The sequence below is a fragment of the Phacochoerus africanus genome, chromosome 7 (genome assembly GCF_016906955.1).
Source record: "Phacochoerus africanus isolate WHEZ1 chromosome 7, ROS_Pafr_v1, whole genome shotgun sequence".
Lineage (NCBI taxonomy): Eukaryota > Metazoa > Chordata > Mammalia > Artiodactyla > Suidae > Phacochoerus > Phacochoerus africanus.
In genome coordinates this window covers 32,936,737-32,956,268 of record NC_062550.1, presented here as the reverse complement: position 1 = coordinate 32,956,268, position 19,532 = coordinate 32,936,737, and the positions used below count along the sequence as shown (strand labels likewise).

The following is a 19,532-nucleotide window of genomic DNA, read 5'->3' as shown; positions in this document are numbered from 1 at the left end:
CTCCTGGGTGGGAAGCTCCACAGACTGGAAAGTAACTGGTTCACAGAAACTCACCTACAGGAGTGAGAGTTCTGAGCCACACATCAAACTCTCACGTGTGGGGATCTGGCACAGGGAGAAAGAGCCCCGGAGCATCTGGCATTGAAGGCCAGTGGGGCTTGCACACAAGAGCTCCATGGGACTGGGGGAAATGGAGAACCCATTCTTAAAAGGGGCACACAGACTTTCACATGCACTGAGTCCCAGGGCAAAGCAAAGTCTACATAGGAATCTGGGTCAAACCTGACCACAGTTCTTGGAAAACATCCTGGGAAAACAGGGGTGAATGTGGCTTGTTGTGAGGGAAGGACATTGGAAGCAAAGCTCTCAGGAACATTCAGCAGCAGTGCCTTTCTCTGGAGATGGCCATTTTGGGAAAATCTGGCCCCACTCATTAGCACTGAGAAGCCCCAGGGCAAACAACAATCCAGGTGGGATCACAGCCCCGACCCTCAGTAAACAGGCTACCTAAAGACCCCTGCAAGCACACAGCCACCTCTAACCCATCCAGAGACAAAGCCCCACCCACCAGAGGGATTAGAATCGACTCCTCCTACCAGGGTGCAGGCATCAGCCCCTCCCATCAGGAAGCCTACAGCAAGCCCCCATACTGACTTCAGCCACAGGGGGGCAGACACCAGAAGTAAGAGAGGCTACAATTCTATTATCTGTAAAAAGGCCACCACACCAAAAACCTATAAAAATGAAAAGACAGAGAACTATAACTCAGATGAGGGAGAAAGAAAAAAAAACATAAAAACAGCTAAATGATCAGGAGATTCTCAGCCTCCAGGAAAAAGACTTGAGACTGTTGATGCTGAAGATGAGGCAAGACATTGGAAATAAACTGGAGGCAAAGATGGATAACTTACAGGAAACACTGAGCAAAGAGATACAAGATATCAAACTTAAACAAGAAGAGATGCAAAATACAATAACTGAAATAAAAAATTCACTAGAAGCAGCTAACAGCAGAATACAGGAGGCAGAAGAATGAATAAGTGAGGTGGAGGACAGATTAGTGGAAATTACGGATGCAGAACAGAAAAGAGAAAAAAGATTGAAAACAAATGAAGACAGTCTCAGAGAACTCTGGGACAACATGAAACGCACCAACATCCGTATTATAGAGGCACCAGGAGAAGAGAGAGAGAAGGGGACAGAAAAAATATTCCAAGAGATAATAGCCAAAAACTTCCCTCACATGAGAAAGGAACCACTCACTCAAATCCAGGAAGTACAATGAGTACCATATAAAATAAACCCAAGGAGGAATACACCGAGACACATATTCATCAAACTGACCAAAATTAAAGACAAAGAGAAAATCTTGAAAGCAGCTAGGGAAAAGAAACAATTAACATACAAGGGAACCCCATAAGGTTATCAGCTGATTTTTCAGCAGAAACTCTAAAGGCCAGAAGGGAGTAGCATGATACACTTAACATGATAAAAGGAAAAAACCTCCAACTAAGATTACTTTACCCAGCAAGGCTCTCATTCAGATTTGAAGAAGAAATCAAAAGCTTCACAGATAAGCAAAAGCTAAGAGAATTTAGCAACACTAAACCAGCCTTACAGCAAATACTAAAGGAACTTCTCTAGGCAGAAAAGAAAAGGCCACAACAGGAAACAAAAATACCACAAATGACAAGGCTCACCAGTAAAGGTATATACACAGTAAAGATAGGAAATCATCCATGCACAATTATACCACCAAAATCAGAAATCATGAGAAGAGGAGGATACAAATGCAGGACACTGGAGATGCACTTGCAATTAAGAGAACAACAACTTAAAACAATCTCATATATATATACACAGACTCTTATATCAAAACTTCAGAATAAATGCAAACCAAAAATCTACACTTGATACACAAACAAATAAGAAAAATCAACTCAAATACAACAGTAAAGATAGTCATCAAACCAGAAGAGGAGAGAACAAGAGAAGAAGGGAAGAAAAAAGAGCAGCAAAAACAAATTCAAAGCAATTAATAAAATGGCAATAAGAACACACATATCAAGAATTACCTTAAATGTTAATGGACTAAACGCCCCAACCAAAAGACATAGACTGGCTGAATGGATATAAAAACAAGACCCAAATATATGCTGTCTTCAGGAGACCCACTTCACTTCTAGGGACACATACAAATTGAAAGTGAGAGAATGGAAGATAATATCCCTTGCAAATGGGAATCAAAAGAAAGCTGGAGTAGCAATACTCATATCAGACAAAATAGACTTTAAAATGAAGAATATTTTCAGGGACAAGGAAGGCCACTACATAATGATCAAAGAATCAATCCAAGAAGAAGATATAACAATTTTAAATATCTACACACCCAACATAGGTTCACCACCATATATAAGGTAACTGCTAACAACTTCAAAAGGAGAAATCGACAATAACACAATCATAGTGGGGGACTTTAACACCCCACTTACAGCAATGGATAGATCATCCAGACAGAAAATCAATAAGGAAACACATTAAACCAGATGGACTTAATAGATATTTGTAGGACATTTCATCCAAAAGCAACAGAATACACATTCCTCTCAAGTGCACATGGAACATTCTCTAAGATTGATCACACCTAGGTTACAAATCCAACCTCAGTAACTTTAAGAAAATTGAAATCATATCAAGCATATTTTCCTACCACAACACTATACAACTGGAAATCAACAACAAGAAAAAAACTGCAAAAAAGACAACCACGTGGAGACTAAACAACATGCTACTAAACAACCAATGGATCACTGAAGAAATCAAAGAGGAAATTAAAAAATACCTGGAAGCAAATGACAACAAAGATACAACACTCCAAAACATATGGGATGCAGCAAAAGCCATTCTAAGAGGAAAGTTTAGTAATACAAGCCCACCTCAGGAAACAAGAAAAAGCTCAAATAAACAACCTAACTTTACATCTAAAGCAGCTAGAGAGAGAAGAACAGATAAGACCTATATATACATACATGTATTAGAATATTCTTTATGATAGAATAATTTTAAAATAATAATCATAATAAATAATTTTAGAATAATAGATTTTTAAGTAGTAAGTGAATTCCTATTTAAATCAGTGATAATGTTTTTTTGTTTTGGGTTTTGTTTTTTGTAAGGGTTTTTTGTTGTTTGGGTTTTTTGTGGGGTTTTTTTTGGTGGGTTTTTGTTGTTGTTGTTGTTGTTGTTGTTGTCTTTTTAGGGCTGTACCCACAGCATATGGAAGTTCCCAGGCTACGGTTGGAATCTGAGCTGCAGCTGCTGGCCTATGCCACAGCCACAGTAACAGGGGATCCAAGTCACATCTGCCACCTACACTGAAGCTCTTGGCAATGTGGGATCCTTAACCCACTGAGGGAGGCCAGGGACTGAACCCACATCCTCATGGATATTAGTCAGGTTCTTCACCCACTGCACCACAAAGGGAACTCCAGAAATATTGTTTTAATATCTTGAAATACTAAAGGAACCCAAAAAATATTAACTAAACTTTTTACACCTATAAATCTGAAAAAATATGTGAAATGGGGAAATTGTATGTAATTTACCAAAGCTGATAGAAGAAGAAATTAAAAATACAAATAATCCCGTAATTTTTAAGTTGAATTCATAATTAAAACATTATCACAAAGGAAATGCCAAATATTTTACCAGTGAACTTCACCAAATATTTATGAAAGAATTCCAGTCTTACACAATCTCTTCCAAAGAATGGAAAAAGAGGTACTCTAACTTCTAAAAGAAGTTAGAGACTCCCAAAACTTGACAAGAGCATTACAAGAAAAGAAAATCATAAGCTAATCTCACTCATGAAGACAATCATAAAAAATCATAAAGAAAATACAAGCAAACCAAATCTAGCAATATATATATGTATTACGAACACATATACATTGGACATATATATATATAAATAATATTGTACTTAATGGTGAAATGAAGAAAAGAAAACTTTCCCTCTGAGATTGTACATGAGACAAAAATTTCCATCCCATTAATCACTACTTCTATTCAATTTTATACTGGAGTTCCGAGCCAGCACACAGGACAAGAAAAAGCAATGAAAGAATGGTAAAGAAACCCAGAAATCCATAAAACTGACAGTAGTCACAGATGATGATTATATTTTAAGAAAAAAACCAAAAGATTTTATAGCTAAAATACTAGAATCAAAGAAAAAGAAAGACGACAGGATATAAGGTCGATAGGTAGAAAACAATCATATTTCTATGTACTAAAAACAAATAGAAAATGAATTTCTTATAAGATATCAATTTAAAATAGCATCCAAAACCTCAATTACCAAAGAAAACAGTAAAATACATGTAAGATCTCTACATAGCAAAATGTAAAATATTACTCAAATAAATTTGAATAATAATAAATAATAATAATATTGGGAAGACCCAACAATGAAAGATGTCAATTCTCCCCCGAAAGCCAATAATAACCAAAACGATCTTGAAGAAGAACCTGCACTATCAGGTAGTGAGTTATTATAAAGTGCAATAACTAAGAGAGTGTTTCATTGGCTGAGGACAGACAAAACAAAACAGGGAGATCCCGTTGTGGCTCAGAGGGTTCCGAATCCGACTAGTATGAGGATGCAGGTTCAATCCCTGGCCTCACTCAGGGGGTGAAGGATCCAGCATTGCTGTGAGCTGTGGTGTAGGTCGCAGATGAGGCCTGGATCTGATATTGCAATGGCTGTGGTGTAGGCCGGCAACTGCAGCTCTGATTTGACTCCCAGCCTGGGAACTTCCATATGCTGCAGGTGCAGCCCTAAAGAGAAAAAAATAGGATAAGAGCCCCCAAATATACATTTGTACAAAAATGGCACCACAGGACAGTGGTAAAAGGATGGTCTCTTTAATAAAGAGGGCTGAGTCAATTAGTTATCCAAAAGGGCAAAAATCATATTTGACTCCTATCTCATTTCACACAAACAAAATGAGTCGATTCTAGGTAGATCGAGATCTGAAAACAAAATAATAAATCTTCCTGAAAATAAGATGGGAGACTATCTTCATGAGTTTGGTATTACTTAAAGGAAAAAAAAGGGGGGGGGTTCCCCTCGTGGCACGGCGGAAACAAATCTGACTAGGAACCATGAGGTTGTGGGTTCGATCCCTGGCCTCAGATCAGTGGCTTAAGGATCCGGTGTTGCCATGAGCTGTGGTGTAGGCCGGCAACTGTAGCTCCAATTAGACCCCTAGCTGGGGACTCTCCATATGCCACGGGTACAGCCCCACAAAGCAAAAAAAAAAAAAAAAAGAAGATTTCTTAAACAGGATACAAAAGCACCAGCTATAGAAGCAGGACTGGTTACTTAATTTGTGGGACGCCTTGTTCAAAAATCATTAAGAACTTCAAGAAAATAAAGGCAGGGCATTAAACCAAACATGGGACCCTCTGTGACTGCATGGATCACATGCTCATGAAGCTGGCCTTACAAGAAGCTAAAGGACTAATAACTAAACTACATAAAAACTGAGAACCCTCATCATTAAATGACACTCTTAACAGTGAAAATGCAAGCTAAAAAAGTGGGAGAAGGCATTTGCCTCACATATGACAAAGACTCATATTCAGAATACATAAAGAATTCCTACCCATCTAGGAGTTCCCGTCATGGCTCAGTGGTTAATGAATCTGACTAGGAACCATGAGGTTGCAGGTTCGATCCCTGGCCTTGCTCAATGGGTTAAGGATCTGGCGTTGCTGTGACCTGTGGTGTAGGTCGAAGACTCGGCTCGGATCCCATGTTGCTGTGCCTCTGGCGTAGGCTGGCAGCTATAGCTCCGATTGGACCCGTGGCCTGGGAACCTTCATATGCCGTGGGAGCGGCCCTGGAAAAAGGCAAAAAGACAATAAGTAAATAAATAAATAATAAAATCAACATGCTTTTAAAAAAAAAAGAATTCCTACCAATCTACAAAAAGGAGACAATCCTTTTCTTAGGTGACAAAGAGCCAGCAAACATATGAAGAAATGCTGAACCACATTAGTAATCAGCAAAATTAAAACGAAAATCAGGCAGCCACCAAAACACTCTCTAGTTAAAATTTAAAGGACTAACCAAAATCCAATTGTTGACCACTCCAAATCTGCCTTTTCCTGCCTTGCTTTTTTTATTTCCTATAGCACTTATCACCTTCATACATGCTCTAAAACATACATTAAAAAGTATTGATTCTTGGGAGTTCCTACTGTGGTGCAGTGAGTTAAGAACCTGACTGCAGTGGTTCAAGTTGCTGCAGAGGCTCTGGTTTGATTCCCCACCCAGTGCAGTAGGTTAAAGGATCTGGTGTTGCCACAGCCGCAGAACTTCCATATGCCACGGGTATGGCCATAAAATTTAAAAAATTAAAACAGAAGTTGCCATCATGGCTCAGTGGTTAATGAATCCGACTAGGAACCATGAGGTTGTGGGTACGATCCCTGGCCTTGCTCAGTGGGTTAAGGATCCGGCGTTGCCGTGAGCTGTGGTATCAGTCACAGACACGGCTCAGATCTGGTATTGCTGTGGCTGTGGTGTAGGCTGGCAGCTGTAGCTCTGATGTGACCCCTAGCCTGGGAATCTCCATATGCCATGAGTGTGGCTCTAAAAAGACAAAAAAAAAAAAAATCAAACCAAACAAAAAACAGAATTGATTCTTAGTGAGCATGTGACCCGCTAGGGTCAAAGAAAGTGAATTTTAGGACTTCCTGGAGCTATGGCAAAAGATCTGTTCTTCGAGGTAAGTGTGCTGAATGCAAGCTGCTGTTGGCCATTTTGATGTTGTCCAATACAGGAGAAAGCACAGCCAAGAGATGAATCATATGCCTTAAGCCTTGGGGAGCATGTATATCTGATTTAGCTACACCTGAAGGCAATCCCTGGATTTTCATTATTATTACAGTATAGCTGATTCACAATGTTGTGCCAACCTCTGGATTTTTGTTAGGTAAGTCCACCAATTTCCTCCACTACTTACATCAGTTGGAGCTGTGTTTCTATATTTTGACTCAAAGGAGATTTGTCACTAGTACAATGTGGTAGCAAAACAAAACGGTAGATTGAAAAATAGTGCATTAATCTTTCAAAATTATGTTTATGAATAATTTATGCCAATGGCACCAGCTTATGATATGTTACAGGAAAAAGGCGGGATGTTACACAGGACACATTGGGAAAACTTCGTATAAAAAAACCGCTTGGGAGTTCCCATCGTGCTGCGTCGAAAACAAATCCGACTAGAAACCAGGAGGTTGTGGGTTTGATTCCTGGCCTTGATCAGTGGGTTGAGGGTCCAGTGTTGCAGTGAGCTGTGGTATCAGTCACAGACACGGCTCAGATCTGGTATTGCTGTGGCTCTGGTGTAGGCCGGCAACTGCAGCTCTGATTCGACCCCTGGCCTGGGAACCTCCATAGGCCACAAGTGTGGCCCTAAAAAGCAAAATAAATAAATAAATAAATAAATAAATAAATAAATAAATAAATAAAACCACTTGAATAAAAGTTGAAAACATTAAGAGATTATCTTTAGACAATAATTTTCCTCTTTTTATACTTACGTATTTTCCAAACTTTCCTTAATGATCTCTCATATTTTTATCACTTTTTATTGAGATGTAATTCATACCCTAAAACTTTTAAACTATACAATTTAGTGATTTGTGGCATATTTACGAAATTGTGCAACCGTCACCACTAAGGGCAGAACATTTCCATCACCCCAGCAAGAAATGCATGTGGGAGCTCCCATCGTGGCTCAGTGGTTAACGAATCCGACTAGGAACCATGAGGTTGCAGGTTCGATCCCTGGCCTTGACTTGCTCAGTGGGTTGAGGATCCGGTGTTACCATGAGCTGCGGTGTAGGTCACAGACATGGCTTGGATCTGGCTTTGCTGTGACTGTGGTGTAGGCCCGCAGCTGTAGCTCTGATTAGACCCCTAGCCTGGGAACCTCCCTATGCCATGGAAGCGGCCCTGGAAAAGGCAAAAACACAAAAAAAGAAAAGAAAAAAAAAAAAAGAAATGCATGCCATTAGCAGTCACTTCCTCTTCTTCCTACCCCCAACTCCTGGCAACCACTAATCTACTTTCTATTTCTATAGATTTGTCTACTCAGAACATTTCGAAGTGAATCATAAAGTATGAAAGCTTCTGTATCTGCTTCTTTCCTGTAACATAATGTTTTCAAGGGTCATCCACATTGTAACATGGGTTAGTAACTTCATTCCTGTCTATGGTTAAACAATATACCTTCATATGGATATATCTCATTTGTTTATCCATTCACCCATTGAAAGACAATTGAGTTGTTTCCAATTTTTGGCTATTATAAAAAATGCTGCTATGAAAATTCATGTACCAATTTTTGTAGGGATAGACATCTTCAGCTCTCTTGGATAACTATCTAGGATAGAATTGCTGGTTGGATGCATTACTTTTATTTGTTTGTTTATTTTTGTCTTTTGAGGGCCACACCCACAACATACACAAGTTCACAGGCTATGAGTTGAATTGGAGCTGCAGCTGCCAGCCTGCACCACAGCAACCAGATCCAAGCCACATCTGCAACCTACACTACAGCTCTCAGCAACACAGATCCTTAACCCACTGAGTGAGGCCTGGGACTAAACCCATGTCCTCATGGATCCTAGTCAGGTTTGTTACTGCTGAGCCACAACGGGAACTCCCATTACTTATGCAATTTTTTAAAAAACACAGACCTGTTCCTTAGTGGAAAATGTCGAATGTCAGTGCCACCAAACTCAAGGTCACATAAATTCCTTCTGCTTGTATAGAGGACAAGGTGCTATTGTAGAGAAGACAGGCATAGAAAAAGAAGAGCAAAACCACTCGCTACAAAGTATGAACTCATAAGTATCAATCTCTATCAATCAATTAATTTCAATGGCAAGATTTAATCACACCAAGATGCCAGGATTAGACACGTGAATAAAAGGAGGCTGTAAGCTACCTAAAATTCCTATTCCTATAGTCCAGGCTGAAATAAAAACAATACTTCATTTACATTCGCATTTTTTTCATGATCTCTTCTTTTTACGTTTTCCAATCACCACTAGATTTTATCACTTGATTTATAACACCATTTCACAAACTCAACCAGCATAACTGAAACATTTAATACAAAGTGCCGAAAACTGTAGAACTAGGCAATTCTGATCATTAAGATGACCTCCCTTCTGCTTGAAAAATAGTTAAACCATAGGATCAGCAGACTACTTAAAAATCTGTATTCATCTTATTCTACCCATTGTCTTGAAGCCTTTGGGTGGGTCTTCCTGCACACCACACCACATTTGTTCCATAATCCATCCAGGCAAGAAAAGATAAAGTATTTATTTCACATGCAAGCTATGCTAAAGCAGCATATTTTAATAAATCTAAAACTCTGTATTATGTCCTTTGCATATTACAAATTTCTTATTGCTCCAACCACATTCCAGTACTATAGAAGTATCAATCTAATTGCTAAGAAAATGTAGAACCCTCTTATGTCAAAGAGTGAACTTTGGAGATGTCTACCTTCAAATTCCATCTCAATCACTTATGAGCTATGTAACCTTAGGCAAATTACTTACACTTCCTGAATCACAGTTTATATGTGCCTAAAGATACATATATTTTTGGAATTGCTATGAGAGATAAAACCAAAACCAGTTTGGCATAAAGCATGTACTTAGTGAACACTAACTGTTGCTATCATTCCTCTTATTAGTAATTTTATTATTAATATTAAAGTGATTATACTATGGTCATCCTTAAAGGAATGGTAAAATATACAGGGGAAATCTTCTGTTTTATAAGGCAAATATGCTCCCACCCCAGTTTGAAAAATAAAGGGATTCTGCCACAAGGTTTGGTATAGAAAATCATCATGAAGTCTAAGCAGTTACATCTCTGTGTTAGAAATAAAAATGACTTACTCATTTTGGTTCATAATCTACACTTGTGATTCTTATTTCAAAATTAATATGTTCCCTTAGGTATATAAACAGGAAATAACCCATTTTAATAAAAGATTAAAATCGTTTTCTTCTATAGCATATTATAGAAGGGGACAAGTCCCATATTATGGAAAAAACCATAAGCACTGAATCCATATGGAGGGAAAAATAGGGGCTATCTGGACTTCTGCATATTAAATACAAACGATTCAACATGTATGTTGTATCTGAATGCATTACTGACCATCACTACTAAAATGAAAGTTTAGTGATTAATCTTATTAAATATATTTTTTATTAGGTGACTTTGAGGAAAGAGGCCACATGTGCACCTACTGGAATCATGCATTTAGTCACTAAACATCTGACCTCTGGAGTTCTCAAATGGATAAACAGCTGTTTAGTCAAATTTCAAACAATGGGCAATTCCCACTGTGGCTCAGTGGTAACAAATCTGAACAGTATCCATAAGGAGGGTCTGATCCCTGTCCACCCTCAGTGGGTTAAGGATCTGGCATTGCCATGAGCTGTGGCAGAGGTTGCAGACGCGGCTCGGATCCTGCATTGCTGTGGCTGTGGTGTAGGTCAGCAGTTACAGCTCTGATTTGACCCTTAGCCTGGGAACCTCCATACACCACACATGCAGCCCTAAAAAGCAGAAAAAAAAATCGAACGATGTCTACATCATAATACAGTATCAAATTATGAGAATGATAATTCTGATACACTGTTATTTCTTAATTCAACAACAACAAAAATTCTATTCCATTTAATAGAATCTTATTATTAGCAAGGTGAGAATTAAACTCTAAGGAAAGAAGCCATTAACCCCAAATTCTTTGAAATGAAAAACTCTGGCTTTAAGGAGACAAAATCTAAAATACATAGGAATACTGCATCCACAAATTCTCAGATTAAATCAGGGACATGAGGATAATTTTTCTAAAAAGACCTAAGTGCTGGTCCTTTCATCAGGCAAGTAAAGTCAAATTCTAAATGATTATTAGTCCCTGGTAATCACCAGCCTGTGCTAGCCTGACATTCCTGTCCGCTGACACTGGCTCCATCACATCCCTGACCCCACCCCACCGCCCACCATATACTTTCCTACAATCCAAATCCATGAATTTACCAATTTTGTGCTTTTAATTTCTGGTACAAACAATCATATTGAAAAGATAAGAACAGAGTTGAAAAGAGAAAAATCAAAATCAAAACCTTTTAAAATAAAAGGGGAAGATAACATTTTTATCGGACACTTGTGAATCAACCAGAATTCATGGAATAATGCCTTTTTTTTTTTTTTTTTTTTAAAGGGCTGCAACCAGGGCATATGGAGGTTCCCAGGCTAGGGGTCAAATAGGAGCTACAGCTGCTGGCCTATGCCACAGCAATGCAGGCTGAGCCTCATCTGAGACCCACATCACAGCTCATGGCAACGCCAGCTCCTTAAGGGAGGCCAGGGATCGAACCTCATGCTTTCTAGTTGGATTCACTGCACCATCATGGGAACTCTAAATAACAAATACTTTTAACACATGATGACTTTTTGTAGATACATAAATAGATATACACTTACATGTGTACTAAATGCTATATACTACCATCTGTATATCTATGCCTTCCTTCCTTCTCCAGCTATTTCAAACAAGTGCCTGCTCTGGAGGAAACCCTATTCAAAACCAGTCTACTCAATTAAATTCCTGCTTCGTGCATGGACTATTATACCACTATACCATTAAAGCACTATTCTGTTTTATACACATTAGGTTGAAATCTTCTTTGGTAAACAGCATGAGTAATAATTTGGGGATAACAGTGATATAATAGAAGGAGAGAAAGAAAACTGTATTTTCTTTTAATAACAAACATAAGAGTGGAAATTTAAGCCATTCCTTTGACTATCTGAAACTAATCAAGCCCTGAGAATTATTTTATGAAAACAGACACATCTTAATTTGGAATTTAAAAAAAAATTCTAGGAGGTGTCACTTTACAGATAAAATGTGACAGGGTAAAGAAATAAGAAAAGGCAACTTTCACATGCACCTAAAAAGCTGCCATGGGCAATCTATCAAAACACATCACTGTGCCTCGATTTACCATACCTGAACATATTGTTCTGCCGTGCTGCATGTTAATAAAAAATACAAAACAAAAACAGGGAAATATTAGCAGAATAAAACATAAAACTACTTCATGGAAAGTTTTAAAAATATCAATTCACAACCTTTTATATCTAGGATCTAACACAGACTGGTAGTTTAACAATTTGTTTTTAACTCAATTAACAAACCATGTATCTCTTAGTTATGAATGGATTACCCACGAGACAGGTTTAACTTGTTAAAATATTTTGTCCTTTTCAGATTTCAGAGCAAGCTGTAAGATCCTGTACAAGAGTCTCCTCTTTTTAAGTCAACTGCTTCATTTACTTATTAGAGCAACACATAGCATGAGACAGCAGAGACATGCCTTTGAGGTTATGTCTTTTTGCTGCTGTTCTTATTTTCATGTTTTAGTATTTTTGTCTTTTTAGGGCCGCACCCGCGGCATATGGAGGTTCCCAGGCTAGGGGTCCAATTAGAGCTGCAGCCGCCGGCCTACACCACAGCCACAGCAGCACTGGATCTGAGCCGCATCTGCGACCTACACCACAGCTCACGGCAACACCAGATCCTTAACCCCCTAAGTGAGGCCAGGGATCAAACCCGCATCCTCATGGAGGCTAGTCGGGTTCATTAACCACTGAGCCATGACTGGAACTCTGCTGCTGCTTTTTAAAATAAAAACTTAAATTATTATTTAGCATCTGGCAAAAAGAATCACTGTCCAAGTGAAGTGCTACCTCCTATCTAGAATAATATAGCTACGTCTGTAACATCAGACATGGGATATATATTTTCACTGAAAGAGACAAGAAGCTGTCTGAATTGTTCATCATTCTTAGTTCTGAGGGTCCAGGCTTCCATTTAAAACTTCTCATTACATATATTCAAAAACACACTGACTACTGACTGACCCGGCTTCACTCACACTCTGGTCCCACACGGCAACAGGGCTAACCCCACTCCGGCACTTACTTCTCTTCTGAGACACAGCCTGCAAGCACGCCGTCACAATATCACAGTTCTTCTGCACTTTATGCACAAGCCTGTCTTTCTGCTTCAGCTGCCGCAGTAACCTGGCTGATTGGATGCCAATCCTGTACTTGAGCTCTCGAAGGATCGTCTTCAGTTCATTTATGTCTAGCAGTAAAGAAAAAGAAAAATTGAACAGGAAATACTCTGAGAGGGACAAAATTCCAATGTGATATCCATCATAAGATGAACATCTGAAACATCCACATAAACCAATCCTGGATTCACACCCAGGATTGTATGCACTTATTCAGCTAAGAGATTCTGATGACGTAAGTCGCTCATCCATTTCCTGCCCATGAAATAAATACTGTAAGGTAAATTTTCTTCTTGAGGCTACCTGTAACACGTAAGCAAAGACTCCTACTTTTACTATATTCAGTTCTGATTACGAATTTGTTTCCTTGCCTTAACATTGACATATACATTTTGTATTATTAAAGAATCTTTTTTTAGTCTGTTAATGATAAACCTAATAGCTGATAAAAAAAAGTTTGCAAATGATCAGTTAAGAGTAAATAGTATTACATTTTCTAATGTAGATATGTATAGTGATAATGGTTTTGTTTTAAACATACAATCTTCCAATAGCTCGACTCTTGGGTACAATATTTCATCTTCAAGTACCATAAATTTGAACAGATAAATAGCAAATAATGCACATCCTTAAAACTAATATCCTCAACAGGAGTTTTTCTACAAGTGAAAAAAGACTTGGGAATCAGAAGTGACCACAACATTTATATGAATAATAATTATGGTTTGGGAGCTTTGTTTGTCACACTTGATATCATTTGTCACCATAGTGTGAACTGCCAGGCAAGCAAAGCCTTGCACTCAGTGTGGCATTTGCTAGGCCCTCATTAGAGGTTCTGTTGATGGGCGGGGGGGGGGGTGGGTGGGTGGGTGGGTGTGTGTGTATGGAAATCTACTCACTTTGAAAAGGATTTGGAGAAACTAGAGAGGATCAGAAAAGAATAAAAAGCAATGTTCAAAAGTAAGAAAAATACTCCAGAGGTCAAAGGAAGTGAACTTTGGGTGTCTGTAGAAGGGGAGGGGGGTGCTTTAATAGTTGTCATACTTGATTAACCTCATTATGGAAAATGCATTTGACCTTGACTTTAAAAAGAATTGCCTGGAGTTCCCGTCGTGGCGCAGCGGTTAACGAATCCGACTAGGAACCATGAGGTTGCAGGTTCGGTCCCTGCCCTTGCTCAGTGGGTTAAAGATCCGGCGTTGCCGTGAGCTGTGGTGTAGGTTGCAGACGCGGCTCGGATCCTGCATTGCTGTGGCTCTGGCGTAGGCTGGCGGCCACAGCTCCGATTGGACCCCTATCCTGGGAACCTCCATATGCCGCTGGAGCGGCCCAAGAAATAGCAAAAAGACCCCCCCAAAAAAAAAGAATTGCCTTTAGGAGTTCCCATTGTGGCACAGTGGTTAACGAATCCAACTAGGAACCACGAGGTTGCAGGTTCGACCCCTGGCCGTGCTCAGTGGGTTAAGAATCTGGCGTTGCTGTGAGCTGTGGTGTAGGTCACAGATACGGCTTGGATCCTGTGTTGCCGTGGCTCTGGCGTAGGCTGGCAGCTGTAGCTCCAATTGGACCCCTAGCCTGGGAACCTCCATATGCCACGGGTGCAGCCCTAGAAAAAGACAAAAAAAAAAAAAACTGCCTTTAGATCAATCAACTATCTGCATGAGCTTAGGCAAGGCAGTGCTCCAAATTTCAAATTATACAAGATTATTCTGAGAAATAAATGTAAATAGTCTTTAAAAACATTAAAGAGCCCTAAGGGAGTTCCCATCGTGGCACAGTGGTTAACAAATCTGACTAGAAAGCATGAGGTTGCAGGTTCGATCCCTGGCCTTGCTCAGTGGGTTAAGGATCCGATGTTGCTATGAGCTGTGGTGTAGTTGCAGATGCAGCTTGAATCCCTTGTTGCGATGGCTCTGGCGTAGGCCGGTGGCTTCAGCTCTGATTAGACTCCTAGCCTCAGAACCTCCATATGCTGTGGGAGCGGCCCTAGAAAAGGCAAAAAGACCAAAAAAAAAAAGAGAGAGAGAGAGCACTAAGGAGTTGCCTTGTGGCACAGCAGGTTAAGGATCTGGTGTTGTCACTGCATCAGCTCAGGTCTCTGCTGTGGTGCAAGTCTGATCCCTAGCCCAGGAACTTCCACATGCCTTGGGTGTGGACAAAAACCATAAAAATAAAAAAGCACTAAAGTAAGATTAAGGAATTTCTATAGAGAAGAAAATAAAGACTAGTTACCTCTCTCACCTTGAGTTCAGATGTGGTGAGATATAATGGGAAGTAAGACACACTTAGATTAACTGAACATTTCTGGGTTCTGAGGATGAATAAATATGGAATCAAGCTACAAGAAGAGACCAAAGGAGTTGTGGCTCAGTGGTTAGCGAACCTGACCAGCATCCATGAGAACACAGGTTTGATCCCTGGCCTCACTCAGTAGGTTAAGGAACTGGAATTGCCATGAGCTGTGGTGTAGGTCACAGACGTGGCTTGGATCTACCTTGCTATGAAGTAGGTCAATGGCTACAGCTCTGATTGGACTCCTAGCCTGGGAACCTCCATATGCCTCAGGTGTGGCCCTAAAAAGACAAAAAAAAAAAGACTGGAGATTCTTCAACCATGGATTCCTTCAAATGGACCAAATTTCAATGTTTAAAATGTTTCCTTCTAGAAACCAAAGCAGTAGGAATATCATCATCTTGCTTTTAAATTATACTTTCCTTCCACAAAAGTCATTTTCAGTGACTCTTAAGGTACCTACAGCTCTATGATTTTCTGAATGATATGCACTGTTCGATATAGGAAAAATCTTCAGAGCTGAATTGGAAAATGTCTTCTATAGCAACATCTGCTGGTACATAAGCATCCTGAAGACAGAAATAAGGTCTCCTTTATCTTTGTATGTCCCCACAGACATAAAAGAATCAGCCATAGCCCCTAACACAGTGTTAAATAAACAAGGAAAAATGAGATCATCTACTGATAAACTGGACCAATTTCCTCTTTAAGGATTTCCAGTGTACATAATATGTAACATTTGTTGAGTACTTCACACACATTAACTTACCTAATTTTCCTCGCGGCCCTCTAAAGTAGTAGTTTTTTAATTGAAATATAGGTGATCTGCAATATTGTTTTAGTTTCAGATGTATGGCAAAGTGATTCAGTTATGTTTCTTTTCAGATTTTTGTCCATTATAGGTTATTACAAGATATTGAATATAGCTCCCTGTGCTATAGGGTAAATCCTTATCATTTAAATGTTTTATATATAGTCATATATATCCATTAATCCCATACTCCTAATTTATCCCTCCCCCCTTTCCCCTTTGGTAACCTTAGGTTTGTTTTCTATGTCTACAAGTCTGTTTCTGTTTTGTAAATAAATTCATTTGTATTATTTTTTAGATTCCACATATAAGTAATATCATAACAATGTCTGTCTTTCTCTGTGTGACTTATCATGTCATGGCATTATTATCCCAATTTACAGGCGAGAAAAATGAGACAGAGAGAGGTTAAGAGCTTGCCCAAGGTCACACAACTAGCAAGGAACAGTGGCAGGATATTATTAACTCAAGCTTTCTGACCAAAGTTCACGCCCTTAATGAAAACACTGAGAAGAGCACCAGATTTCCTGAGAAACCATTTTGGTGCCTCCTGTAAAGGACCCACACATGCTAAATATCTAAATAGGTGCTACAGCAAAATCCTGAACAGAAGGAAGAGAGAATTAATACACAGGTTGTCTACATTATATGAGCTCTTTTTTTAGGAAGCATATTTTTCAACCCTGAAAAAAAAATCAAATAACCTGATAAGTTGTAAAATGACAGCTGTCTCCATCACCTGATTGGACTTTATTCTTAGTACTCTAATGACGTTTATCCATAAAAGGGTGTGCGTAGGACTATTCTAATATGCCATCGAGTTCAGCATAATAGGGTTGACTCCAAGAAAAGAAGAGATTGGCAGGCAGCTAACCAAAGTAAGACTGCGACCTGGGCAAAATAGACTCTTATAGGTGTTAAGAATGATTGGTGAAGTGGTTACTCATTTGAAATCTATTTCCAAAGCTGTACTGGAATCTCTTCCTTAAACTTTAGCTTGCCAAATTTCCTCTTCCAAAAGGAAATTACTAATCCACAAAATTCTCTCAGTAATAAAAAGTGAATAACCTGGTAAAAAAAAAAAACAAACAGAAAACCAAATCATAATTTTTCAAAATTGCTTTTGTTGAATTCTGAAAGAACTCTTGCCCTGCGGAATTCCTGGCATAAACAGACACTCTGAGAACAGCCAAATAACTGCTTAAAATTAAATGGCACAACTCCAGCTAAAGTCCCAGGCAGAGGGAGGAAGGTGGAAACCATTTGTAACAATCAGCTGGGAAAAAAAAGAATCTGCACAAGGAAGCCTAAAGAGGAAGCTGAAAGCTGTTTACATAGATTTCAAAAAGCAGACAGATCTATGCCTTTTCTGTTTAGTCCCCCCCCCCCCCAACTAGATACAGGGATTTTACAAGTAGGAAAGAGGAGACCATTCTATAGTATTCTCTTTCCTCCTCCTCCTGATAATTTAGCACAAGGACATTAATTCAAGAAATGATATGGTGGCTTAGCATCTGTTTTCCACACCTGATTTCATTTAGTAAATTGAGGTCCTAATATATCCAAAAGACAACTGTAGTAACTGTTTATGTGCCTGAAAGGCAAAGAATTATGAATAGCTAAGAAAAAGAAAAAAGTAGTCTCAATTAGGACAGAGTATCAGAGTGTGATAACAAAAGAAACACTAAATTAGCCTCTTCCCAAGAACGCCAAGGCCTTTTTCAGATCAACCTCCCCAACTGAAAGTACCAGCAGTTAAACGCTGTGATAACGCCATTGCCCCAGGGCCCTCCACTAATCCTTTCCCCAGGAAGGAAAAAAAAAAAATCTACCTAGTGATCTTGAAAACCGGCATTCTGAGAAAAGGAATTCACACGTTCTGCTTAGAAATTCTATTACTGAATTATTCTGCCTCACTAGTTAAACACTATTCAAGTAGTATGGTCAAAAAAGGAGGATTTAAAAAAAAAAAAAATGTTTTTAAACTGGTCCCAAGAGTCGCCTCTATTCTCCCGGCGCCCTCTGGGTAACTTCAGGGAGACAAATCAGAAACTCCAAACCTGTCCTAACAGCTGTTCTGTTGCAATTAGAATCCGGACTCTCTCCACTCGGGCCTCCACCTGAAGATGAGGGACGCGGGGGAGCCAGGAGATCTGTGACTACCACTGCAGCAACTGATGCTCCCCCCGCCCCCCCGAAAACTCCACGGGGGATAGGGGGACAATAAGAACTAAGTCTAGCCATGATTCCGTGACACTGTGGGCACCCGCGACAGATCTAAGGAGACGCCCCAAACCTCATACGTGGGCACTGGGCTGATCCGCACAGGTGCGCACAGGTGAGCGCGGGAGCGTGGATCCGGGCAACTCCAAGGATCCCCTCCCCCGGCCCTCACCTTTCTGCCGCAGGTACTGTATCTGGTGCCGCTGGCTCGGTCGCTCCTGCAGCTCCTGCAGCACTCGGGAGTCCCCCAGGCCGCCGCGGCCGCCCAGAAACACGTCGGAGCCCGAGGCCTCGGTGGAGCTGTCGAGGCTGTCTCGGCGCCGCTGGCGGCCCCCGGGCCCGCGGCCCCCGCCAGCCGCCTCCTCCTCCTCGGTACAGCTGTACAGCTCGGTGAGCAGCCCGCTCACCAGGGACGCCGTGCGGCTGCCCCACGGCTCGCCGGGCTCTGGGTCCTCCTCGCCCTCCCAGGAGTCCCGTGACGCCGGCGCTCCCTCCGCCGGAGGCGCCCCTCGCAGGGTTGCAACTCGGGGCGCTTCGGGTTCCGCGTCCTCCGACCTCGCTTCGGGCTGCGGGCGCCAGGTCTGCCCCCCGCCCGTGGGCAGGACCTCCATGGCCCCCGGGCGCTGCAGCCCGGCTCCCTCCTCGCCGGCCAGTTCCGGGAGGAGGCGCGGCCTCGGCCCCGCAGGGGTTGCCCTGAGCCGGGCGCGGCGTCCGCGGGCTCCGAATCCCCCAGGCGTCCGACCTTCCCCCTGCAGGTACTGGGGCCGCTGCCCCTCGGCTCCCTGCAGGAAGAGGGGAGGGGCCACGCCGCCGGATACCTAGAGACACCTGCAGCAGGTGAGGCCCGCCGGCGTCCGGGAGCGCTCTCTGAAAAGCGTCAAGGAGCAGGATGTGGCCAGAACGTACGGGGATGAAGCCTTTAGCCCGGAGGGGGAAGGGCGCTCTGGCTGCTGCCACCTTCACTTTAATGCACGTGATTCACTCAAAAAGAGGGCAACTCTTGCATCCTATT

At 40.9% G+C, this 19,532-nt stretch overlaps 1 protein-coding gene across 3 annotated transcripts in view; it reads right to left on the bottom strand.

Moving 5' to 3' along the window:
* TBC1D30 (TBC1 domain family member 30) overlaps positions 1–19,261 on the bottom strand; it is a 95,518-nt gene extending 76,257 nt beyond the window's left edge. The window contains exons 1-2 of one of the 3 annotated variants that reach the window (XM_047787128.1): positions 18,693–19,261; positions 13,101–13,265 (exon numbers count right to left, since the gene is read on the bottom strand). In XM_047787128.1, coding sequence (XP_047643084.1) covers positions 13,101–13,265; positions 18,693–19,131 — 604 coding nt within the window. In that variant the 5' untranslated portion in view covers positions 19,132–19,261. The remainder of the gene's footprint in view (positions 1–13,100; positions 13,266–18,692) is intronic. The other 2 variants (XM_047787127.1, XM_047787129.1) reach the window with 2 other exon arrangements.
* Between the last annotated feature and the right edge of the window lie 271 nt (positions 19,262–19,532).